This window comes from Mastigoproctus giganteus, chromosome 8 (assembly GCF_048544385.1).
Source record: "Mastigoproctus giganteus isolate SK-2022 chromosome 8, ASM4854438v1, whole genome shotgun sequence".
Lineage (NCBI taxonomy): Eukaryota > Metazoa > Arthropoda > Arachnida > Uropygi > Thelyphonidae > Mastigoproctus > Mastigoproctus giganteus.
This window is the reverse complement of record NC_143582.1, coordinates 73,947,732-73,959,773: the sequence shown is the minus strand read 5'-3', so window position 1 is coordinate 73,959,773 and position 12,042 is coordinate 73,947,732. Positions and strand designations below refer to the sequence as shown.

Genomic DNA, 12,042 nt, shown 5'->3' with positions numbered 1-12,042 from the left:
TGGCAAACAAAAATTCAAATTCTAAAATATATAAATCACTAAAATAATTGCAAACAATTCCCTTACAAAGCATTATGCAAAGCATATATTTTATAACATCATCTAAATGATTTCTGAGGTTTACATCAGCTGTGACTGTTACATTATCCAGTATTTGTATTTAAAGTTAAGATTGGTGGATGTAGATAAAGTCAAGCTATTTTTTGTGGTGTTGATCTGGCTGAGGTTAACTTTTTGGCTGTTGTTTTTATTAAGAAGGTGATTATTCTGCCTGGCACTCTTAAAACTATTTTAATTACATTCACTGATGCATATATTTATTTATTAGTTGTTGCTCTCAAGACCAGGCTTTTTTTGGTGTTGCTATTATGTTTATTGAGTCTGTAGCATTTTCTTTCCTTTTTGCCTTTGATTTCAGTTGCTCCTTGCTTTTATGGATATAGTGTGTTATCTTTTTATCTTTGTTCAAGGGAATAACAGCTGGTGTTACAGGCACCTCTCCTAGTCCATCATCATATATAACATTATGTTCCACTACATCTGCTCCTTTTAACTCATCATCTAGACTCATCCTTATGGGAAAGCATTTATTAATGAGCTAGAGAAAAAGGAATAAAAATAAATTTAGTTAGGTATAAAATGTGTAGATATATATTATTTAGTTATTTAAATAAACAGACATACAAGTTAGTGCACTGCATCAAGTTTATACATAGTAAGTCAGCCAAAGTTAATTACATGGTATCATTTTATTTACATCTCGTATTGCGAATGCCTTCAAAATGAGTTTCCTATTTGTTATACTTTGAATAATAGAGAAGACTATTGTTACTTATTCTCAGTGGATATCATCACCCAGATGGTCATTTCAGGGCTATTTGGCTCTTCATCAGTGGGTGGGTGGGTACTTGGTGGTGTAACAACTGACAACCCATTTGTGAAAGTCAGTCGTTATACCACCAGGTACCCACCCACCCACTGATGAATGGCCAAATAGCCTGAAACGGTCATCTGGGTAGTAGTAGTAATATCTGAGAATAAGTAACAATAGTCTTCTCTATTGGGAAGCGTTACTTATTCGAAGTATAACAAATGGGCAATTTTTATTTACATCTCATATTATGTAAATAATATGAGATGTAAATAAAAATTGTAAATATAAAATGTAAATAAAACAATGCCATGTAATTAACTTTGGTTGACTTACTATGTATAGACTTGATGCAGTGCACTAACTTGTATGTCAAGTAAGTTTTTCATAGTCTGAGGCTTTTAGCCCTAAATTTTTGTTCAGTTATTTCAGTAAATTATATTTACAGTAGTGATAATTGAAATTACCATATTTGCTAGATGATACGATACACACAGATTTTAGGAGCAATATTAGCAATATTTTTGGAAAAATATTTTATTTTGTATATATTTGAAATACAGATTCAGAAATAACAGTTTATTTTCTGGGTTGGAGGAGGATCAAAATGTCTTTCAGCTCCATGTTCTCTGATATAATTAAATACCTTTAATTTGAAGCTGATGGTGTACAAAAACCTCTTCTGTTTCTGTTTTTGTCTTAGCATTCATAAGGGAGTAAAGTTTTATACCATGAGCTGCCTAGGTGCTGCACCATCAAACAAATTACATCACCAAAAGGTTAAAATGAGACACAGCTAGACATTACTGTATGCATTGCAGTTTAAAACCACCTTTTGGGGGGAAAAAAATGCAGGTGGACAAAACAGTTTAGTTTTTCTCTATATAAATTTATTATTTATCATATTTGGTGCCTTTTTTTTGAAAACATTCATTTTGATAGCCTTTAGGCTATCAAAATGAATGTTTTCAAGAAAACAAAATGAATGTTTTCAAATAATGTTTAGAAGGGATTGCTGAGGCGCCTCCGTAGCCATGTGGGCATGAGCAGCAGTGCATAGCACACGCTTCTTGATTAGACCGGGGTTCGAGCCCGTCACCACCAAATACGGAGGATGCGGAAAGGTCAGGGAATGACCACCGCATATCCCGGAGCAATATGGCCTTAGTTGCTAATGCTCCTAAAATCCAAATAACAAGGGACTGCTGATTCTTGGAGATCATAGATGAGATCAATCAACTGATTACTAATACTGGTAATCCAGACATTGCACTGCATACTATTGCACAAATAGTTCTCAGCAGAAAGAAGCATTGGCGGGGTAATCAGTGTTTCATATATTGAAAGTACAGCATAGCTAACAGTAATTACCAGTAATCCTTTCCAGAACAAGGTAGAACAAAGGTTTCTCCCTCTTCCTGGAAATAAAGGATGAGTTCTAGTGAGACATGTCAAACCTCACTTGGATGTCCAAAGCAATAACCAGGGGTGGCTAACCTTTTCTTATAGTATCCTATATCTCATGTTGAAAGTCCATAGTCTATAAGCTAATGGAATCAATGACCACCACTACTGATCGAGTTAGTGTATATGCTAAGTGCTTGTAGTACAAAAAAAAAAAAAAAAAAAAAAGTTAATAAAATAAATTTAATGAAGCTGCACGTGTTGCCTAGTTTACCATTTTGGGACCATAAAATGCATTTCCCAGGAAAAAAGGTGCATCTTATGGTAAATAAGGCATATTATCTCTGAAAAAATTTATTTTTGCTGTATTCTGCAACAAAATTATGCTTGTAAGTTGTAATAATGTATATATCTTACCTAGATGCTTCTCATACGTGCATATATATGATCTGGCTTGTAGTTCTGTAAACAACTCATCCACATTGCCCTGCTATTATTTTGTGTGAGCTACAGCAGTTTTCACTGCTGCACATACTTGCAGTAATTGCATGTACTTTCGTATGTGCAATTACCAGCGCACACAAAAAGAGCATGACCATTGCTCTGAGTAAAGAAGGATTTTTTTCTGTGTGAAACAGCTATTTATCTGTATTGTAATCAGTGTACAGTTTTCTGGCTGATTTTTAAACTTTTCAAAAAAGGTTCTATTGCCAGGAGAAATGCATAAAACAAAGCATCCCAAGACAGTATTAGTGTTTATGCCTCAGAAAAAGGGTTTCATCTATAGGTTTAGAAATGGTACGTGAGGAGGCAGTTTTGTGACTGATGATCAGAAATTTATGACCCACATTGCCTAAGAAAGAAGTTTGTTGTAGCCATCTTCAGAATGGTCATTAAGGCCAGAAAGGACTGCAGCAAAATAGTAATGATTTATTCACAATTCTGTAATATCTGCCTTTGAAACTATTTCTTTGTATTTGATGTGGGGGCACTTTTTAGTTAATTTATCAAAATAAATGAAAAAATAAATATATGGTTTCATACATTTTTCCAATTAAATGCTTTGTGAATTAGCATCTTATACTAATTACTGTTAAGTAAACAGCCTCAAAATATCAAAAAATATACTAAACATCTTGGTGATGCAATATCATTGAACTACTCTGATATCCTTTATAAGAAATGTTGCCTTTGAGAGAAAAGTTGCAAAAGTTTTTAGTTGTGAGCTTTAACATAAATCCTCTAACAGCAAACTTTGTAACAGAATCTGTTACTTAGAATGGTAAAGGGCACAAAAGGTGATTTTGTGCCCATCATGAAATTAAATGTACTAATGGTATTAAGAGTAGGAGACCGGCAGAATTATTTAACAACTACAGGCCAATGTTGAAAAAAAGCCATAAGTTAGGGTTGAATTTGAAACTGTCTGCAATTCTGCCCAGACACGATAGGAGGGAGTATATGACGAGAGCCTTGTCGATCAATTTGGCCCTGGAGAGATTGTGCAAGACTCAAGGGGTAGAATTTTTCTCAGCCTGGTCTGTGTTTGTTAACAGGAAAGACTGCTTCTACAGGGATGGGATACACTTAAATAGAAAGGGTGCAAGAATATTTCCTGATGCTATCAAGGCAGCATTAGGTGGGTCGGAAAACTGCTAGCTTGGGGGGGGGGGGATACACAGACTAATAGATTAACAGTAGCTGCTGACAGAGGTGAAAGTTATTCTTGCACTGCTTCTAGCAGAATGAGCAGCAGCCTGGAAAACAAGGTGCAGGAGATTCCAGAGACTGCTGGGGTAGCTAAGAACAGGTGCACGTATATTTGCGTGTACACCAGTGCTAGGAGTTTTGTAGATGAATTTGAGGTTTTGGTCAAAACATCAAAGGCAGTTATTGTTGGGATTTCAGAGACATGGTGTCACACATATAAGGAATGCAGAACTGGAATTTGGGAAGTACAATGTATACAGTGGGGGGGGATAGACAGGATAGGAAGGGAGGAGGGGTTATGCTATTAGTTAAGAAACATAAAATCCAAGGAAGTACAGCCAGTCAACATAGCTGGACAGTGCAGTGTCGAGTCAGTTTGGTGTGACGTAAGCACTGGGAAATCAAAATTGAGAGTAGGAGTGTGTTATAGGTCTAATGACGATGATCAGTATAATAAACAACTGTACAGAAAATTTTTGGCCAGTAAATCAGAGTGTCTTATAATGGGGAAATTATAATTTCCCAGATAATGACTGGAATTTGTGGGTTGGTCACTCACACACTAGCAAGGCTTTTGTGGATTTATTGGATGATTGTTTTCTACAGTAGCATGTTCGGGAGGCAACTAGAGAGAGTAATACTCTTGATCTGATTATCAGTAGTGATTCCTCATGCATTAAGAATTTGCAGATAAAGGAACTACTAGGTGGCAGTGATCACAATGTGCTGAAGTGGGATTTACTCAAAGAGGTAACTACCATCAGGAGTAAATGGAAGGGTTTTTGCTTTCGTAAAGGTGACTACTGAGGTCTGAGACAGTATTTAAATTCTATACGGTGGGACTAACTGATGATGTTACCAACAGCAATTTCAAAATAGGAAGCATTCAAAGAATTAATCTTGGAAGCTACTAGGCTTTTCATAACAACTAAGAAATATTGTTCAAGGTTTAGGCCTAAATGGATGTCAGATGAACTAATGAGATGTGGCAGAGAAGAAAAATGCATGGGGTACATATAAATTAACAGGTGACACGGAAGCCTATGATAGATATAAGCTGGTCTGTAACCAAGTCACAAAGGAGGTAAAGGCAGATTATGAGAAATCTTTGGCAAAGGATGCAAAGAAAAACAGAAAGAGTTCTTTGCTTATGTAAACTCTAGAACGAAGGGGATGAATCAGATTGGTCCACTTGATATCAATGGTGCAACTGTTGATGATCCTACTCGCGTATCTAGCAAACTAAATGAGTATTTTGCATCTACATTCACACGTGAAGAGTTATTCAGGGAGGGGAATGCCAGAGGTGAATTAAACTGTGGCAGTGAGTTAGATTTTGTAATAACTGAGAGCAAAGTGGAGGAGAAATTGTTGAAGATAAACATAAGAAAGGCACCTGGGGTGAATGGGATCTATTCAGTTATATAAAGGAGGCAGCAAAGGAATTAAGCAAACCCTTAGCCATAATTCTGAGAGCTTCCTTGGACTCGGGAGGTACCCATGGACTGAAGATGTGCAAATGCGAACCCTATTCACAAAGGAGGATCAAAGGGAAACAAGTAATTACAGACCTGTTAGTTTAACTTCTGTTCCAGGGAAATTAATCAAGGCATTGGTTAAAGAAGCACTGCAGGATCATCTAGACAAGACTTCAGTTATAGATTGTACACAGCATGGGTTTGTTAAGGGGAAGTCTTGTCTGGCCAATTTGATTGGATACTATGATGTGATCACAAAGGAACTGGATCCATAGCAGCAATTAGTATGCCTCTACTAATGCTAATAATAATTGCTGCTATGGCTAAAGCGATGGTTGAGTGGGAGAAGACAGAGAGTGGTAATCAATGGATACTGCTCTTCGTGGACTAAAGTTATTAGAGGAGTCCGCCAGGTTTCAGTGTTGAGTCCATTGTTGTTTTCTGTATTTATTAATCATATTGATGAACGGTATATTAGGCTTAATGTCAAAGTTTGTAGATGATACGAAGGTCGGCAGGGTTGTTAATGACAGTATGCTGCTGCAACAGGATCTAGAAAAGTTAAGCAGATGGGCTGAGAGGTGGCAACTGAAGTTTAACATTGACAAATGTAATGTACTGCATATGGGAAGCAGTAACCCCAAAGTAATGTATCAACTGTGTGGTACTACGCTGACAGTGGTAGAGAATGAAAAGGACCTGGAGGTAATTGTGCAGGCAGATATGAAGTTTTCTGAGCAGTGCAGATGGTCTGCAAGAGTAGCTCATGGTGTCTTGTCAATGATATAGAGGAATTTTTCTAGCAGGGATAAGGAGGTGATTATCCCTTTGTATAAGGTAATGGTCAGGCCACACCTTGAGTACTGTATACAGGTCTGGAGGCCTCATTTTAAGAAGGATGTAGAGCTGCTGGAACAAGTACAGAGAAGGTCAACAAGATTAGTGAATGGAACAAAGGCTTAAGTTTTGCAAATTACAGAGTCTGGAGACTAGGCACCTGCAAGGTGATCTGATTGAGGTCTATAAAGCCTTGAATGGTTTGAGCATACTCAATGCTGATGGGATTCTTCCTCTTGCTCAGAATAAATGTATGAGGGCATAAATTCAAATTGAGGAAAAGAAATTGTAGGATAGATGTGCAGAAGTTTCCTTTAGCCAGTGGTTGGTTGATTGCTGTAACAAACTTCCATTTGTCATTGTAACAGTTCATATTTTAAATAGATTCTAGGCAGAACTAAACATTTGGAGCGAGTGGATGGGTGAAATGAGAAGCGGGGTTTTTTTTTTTTGATTGATGCTATATAAGCTTGCATCATGTGCCTTTACTAATGCCAATGGTGGCAGAGCCGTGTATTCTATAATATTATCGGAAAAGCCAAAAACTTGTGATGCTTGATTTTTCCTATATTGCAATGGCAGATTGAAAAATTAGGGGACTGGTAGCACTCTTCTATTTCTATAGTTATGGTTGATTTGGCGTATGTGCAAGATAGAGTAATCATTCCTTAGTTTATTATGCTTTTTTGATATGAAATATTTACTCTAATACTGTGGAAAAGCATGATGTCTTTGAACAATATGAGAGTGAAGTTCAAAAGAAATTGAATGGGAAAGTGAGCCAGAAAGGAAAACCTCTGGAAGGCTACTGTGTTACAAAACTGCAAGAGTGTACAATGGTCTCAGCTATTGAAAAAACACTCCATGAGTTAAGCATCAAAACAATTCTACCTCTCTATAAACATGATCTTGCCCCTTGTGATACCCCCCACCTCCAAGTTCCAGGGTAAATTAAAAGGTTGCTGTTTTATATTGTGCTAATAAATGTCACTCAGGGTATTTTATTAAGAATTGTATTCATGATTTATGATGAACTCCTCTGACCTGGTGGGTCATGCCAGAGTATAAACAATTTTTTTTTAATTGCCTTTCAAACATTGCTTTTTCTGAGGCATTTTAAAAATGGACAGAAAGGTAGGACAGTGTATTGAACTAGATGGGGGTTCTGTCAAAAAGAACAATGTCAGAAACCTAATAAAAAAAATATTTTTAATTTAATTTGTCTCAGTCCTTTTTTTGGTCACCTCTTGTATCAAGAATGTTAGGTGTATGAGTAGGTTTGGTTAATACTCTAGTACAGTGGTTCTTAACCTTTTTCTACCTACATACTCCTTGTAAAATTTAACATCGGTTGCCTGCCCCCATTATAAAATATCTTTATTTACTTATTTGTACAATATTTTAGTAATCTTAAATATTTAACAAGCATAAATAATGTATTTAAATAAAAAAGAAAATAGAAAAAGTAAAATCAGAAGTTTAATGTGAGCATTGTTGTTGTTTGTTCATTTTTAAAATGGTGAACTGTGGAACTGTCTTTGATAAAGAAACACACATATCATGTTCCACAAGAATCCTATTTCGTTTCTTTATTTTTAATTAAACTGTTGAAAATCCTGCTTCGCACATATAAGTTGTCACAAATGGAATTAAAAGATTCATGGCTCCTCTGATAAACGGAGTTACTGTTTCTTGGAAAATCATGCACCGGCACATATGATGGAAAGGATAGGCAGAAATTAAAACATTAAATTTTAAAGTTCTCAACAATTATTTGTTGTAAAAACATAAGTAAAATAATTTAAATATATTTCATATCGTTAAATACATATAGTGATATTCATAAGGGATGAATTTTTTTTTGTTTATTACAAGAAATATTGTATTTTACATATGTTTACATATCAAGGCCTGTGTATCCCTTGAAAGACTTTCACGTATCCCAGGTTAAGAACCACTGCTCTAGTATATAAATGAACAAGTTCTGTAAGTTGTTAATAATAAGCAAGTCCCTCCTCTACCAGCTGGAATTACAATCAGTAGAATCACCAAGGAAAATTACTGTTAAAAAAAAAAATTTCAAACATATTCCATACATTCTCAGTTGGATTCACATCTGGAGAATCAGATGGCCAGAGTAGATGTTGGAAATATTGGAATTTTCCTTGAACCATTCAAATACAATTACTGTGTAATGGATAGTTGCATTGTTGTCTTGAAAGACTCCATTGTAATCCGGGTTAAAATGAAGTATTGCAGGATAAAGTTGATCCTGTATAACAGAAAGATATTCATTGGAGGGAACATGGCCATACAATGATACCAACTCCACCTGCTTGAATGGTGGTCACAAGACAGTGCAAATGCATGGCTTCATAAGGCTTACACTACACTTTCACCTTGCCATTGGTGAAAAAAGTGTAAATCGAGACGTAAAAGTGCATGATTTTTTTCCACAGTCTGATCTTGGCAGCAGACTCCAGCCAAATCTTCAAATATTTTGACAGACAGACGTAGCTTTCGTATAGGCACACAACTGCCAAATCCCAGATTTTTCAACTCCTCTGCATGGTTTGGTTGGAATTGAGTCCTCTTTTCTTGCCTAAATTGAATTTTCAACTCATTTTCTGCACACTGGATCTCCTGTTCTGATGCACAATTTGCTTTAAATTCCAGTGGTCTTGTTCTTGGAGTACTGATTTTTCCTTACATTCATTCATTGTATGCTTTTGAAATGGTTGCTTTAGACGTGCACATGTGTGTGTCGAAGGCAGCTATCTCAAATGTATATAATGAATGTAAGATAGTGATTTCCCTTGTTTTTCTTGATTGTGGCTCTTGCTAAACATGGAGCATGTACACCTTTCTGAAAATCAGAAAGTGCACTGTGACCAGATTGACTAAGAAGCCCTGGGAAAGTGTATAGTATTCATCTAGTGCCAAGGAACTTATAATACTATACAGGGTATCTCAAAAATATTGTTACAAACGTTTAGGGGAGGTAGGTTACATCTAAGGGAATGTGAATCGCATAGGAACCCATAACCAGAAACGTAACGGGAAAGTAGTAGCAGAGGCACAAGAAGCAGAAATGACACAAGACAGTAATTAGTGGCAAACATTTATTTGACATAATATTAACAATGGGGTACGAGATGGATGCATTTCATGATGTTACAACAGATGCTCGAAGGTTCCACCATGAGACGCGATGCATGCGTGACACTGACGCAGCATGGATTGGCGGACACGGTCAAACACACCTGGAGTTTCTTTAATAGTAGCAGCAGCACAGACGAGTCTCGCCACGAGATCCATCTCCACAGGCAATTCATACACGATATATTTGAGGGCCCCCCACAGAAAGAAATCAAGGCTCGATAAATCAGGTGAGCGTGGGAGCCAGGCAATGGTTCCACCACGGCCAATCCATCGACGCCCAGAACGCCTGTTGAAATGGTCATGGACACGCCTTCCATAATGGGCAGGCGCTCCGTCATGTTGAAACCAAATGTTGCATCTCACATTTGCTGGAACATCGTCAAGTAACCCTGGTAGAACTTGTTCAAGAAAGGTCCGATATTTAGCGGAGTTCATGCGGAATGGTAACAGGTATGGGCCAACTAAGCAGGCACCAACCATACCTGTCCACACATTTATTGCGAAGCGATGTTGTGCCGCATGGGGGCGCACACTGTGTAGGTTGTCGTGAGCCCACACGTGAGCATCGTGCTGATTGAATAAGCCTTCCTGAGTGAAATAAGCTTCATCCGTGAACAAAACATAGGCTAGAAAATTCAAGTCTTGAACACTTTCTTGGAGAAACCACTGCGCAAAAGCCACACGTGCAGGATGATATTGGGGGGGGGGGAGCAGTAACTGAATCCTTTGGAGATGAAAGGGGTGTACAGAATCGTCGTGCCAGACACGCTGTACACTGCAATGAGACACTCCTGAGGCAACGGCACTTGTGCTGGTAGTAGGATTATTCGGGACGACATTCAACACACTTTCTTCCATGGCAGGAGTTTGTGTCAAATGTGGTCTACCCGCACTACTCCTGTTACCTCTAAATGACCCATAATCGCACAAATTTTGATGCACACGTGCAAACAAACGGTGGTCCGGTACATGTCTGTCTGGGAAGCGTTCTCCATAAATTCATTGAGCGGCTCATCCATTGCCCTCTGCTAATCCATACACTAGGTGCATGTCTGCCAGCTCACAGTTCATATATCGATGCATGCTCTTCGTGCGGCGATTACCACGCCATCTACCAACTTACTGTGATGTTTCCGGTTATGGGTTCCTATGCAATTCACATTCCTTTAGATGTTACCTACCTCCCCTAAACGTTTGTACCAATATTTTTGAGACACCCTGTATAACAATTTTGCATTTGCATACCATATGTTTAATTACCTGCTGACTCCAACTGCAAAAGGTTTCTAATTTTTTTGGTCAGCGAGTGTAATTCTCAATGCAGAAGAAGAGTGGAAGACTGATTCTGAAGTCAACCACCAGTGATTGTGTGCGAAATCCATAATGTGCAAGTTGTGGCCTCAAATTTTCTGTAAATGGCACAGTCAGTAAGGATTAGCATAGTTCTGAATGATCTGATGAGATATCATTTATAGTTGGAAAGAATTTGAAAAGAGAAATGTGAATTGTGAGGATTTGGCCAAAAAGATGGGATAATGAATTATGGTAGATTATGTTGATCACTCAATCAAAATACAGTATGTGAAAGGAAGGAGTAACATTTAAAGTCTAAATTTTCATTAGATGCAAACTGATCTTTTAATTAAAGATATAGGTAATAAGAATAATCTGATATGCTTTTTAGTAAGATTTAATTAATTCTACATGCAATACATGCTTACCCACAGAAGGATGAATGTTGTTGCCATACTCCATCCAGCCACCACAACTGTGGCAAGTAACTGTACACCAAGGAGATAAAATCCACCACCTTGAAAGACACCACAGTGACCTTTATTAAGATTCATTAAATCATCTTTATGAATAAATAAGCCTACTGCTAACATTCCCCAGATGCTTCCAACAAAATGAACAGGAACTGCACCAACAGGATCATCAATATGTATATAATCAAACAGCGGCATAGAAATATTTGTGAGCAGAGAACCAGTTACGCCAATGACCAAGGCTTCCCATGGCATGAAGAGGGCACATCCTCCTATCACAGAAAAGAAAAAATTGTCCAGTATGTAACTTTCAGCCATCTACTTGATTAAGTTCATTAGAATGTTTCGCGTACTTGATGATTATGGTGCTTGTTAAACAGCTTTAGTTAATAAGAAAGAAAGAATTCATTGTTTATTGTCAGTGTATAATTATTCATATTGTTTTTATCAATGTCTTTAACTTTGGTAAAGTGCTATTGCCACAGTTGGAACTGTTGCTGAGCTATGAAATTATGCTAATTCAGAAAAATTTCCTCCTTTTTCAAATAGATAAATTGTGATATTTACATAACTGCTATTTATAGTATTATTTAATAAACATTAAGTAATTCTTTTGAAACCTTTGCTATGTGCTTTTCTGACAACATTTTGGACCTGGGATCGAGTCACTCTGGATTGGGGAGGGCAGATACATTTTTTGGCTTCCTTCTCACTTACCTTGAATTAGTCAGCTGCTGGCAAAGGTTTCTTGACAAAAATATATGGTTTTTCTTCTGTCAATCAGAAGAAAATTGAGAGGATTTTCCTGTTAAGT

General features: G+C 37.2%; 1 protein-coding gene across 1 annotated transcript in view; it reads right to left on the bottom strand.

Annotated features, from left to right (window-relative positions):
* Window positions 1–224: 224 nt before the first annotated feature.
* The window catches only part of LOC150081635 (putative ammonium transporter 3), a 47,316-nt gene continuing 35,498 nt past the window's right edge, over window positions 225–12,042 (bottom strand). The window contains exons 6-7 of the mRNA XM_090379496.1: window positions 11,184–11,500; window positions 225–598 (exon numbers count right to left, since the gene is read on the bottom strand). Of these exons, the coding sequence (XP_090235622.1) occupies window positions 338–598; window positions 11,184–11,500 (578 nt within the window). The 3' untranslated portion in view covers window positions 225–337. The remainder of the gene's footprint in view (window positions 599–11,183; window positions 11,501–12,042) is intronic.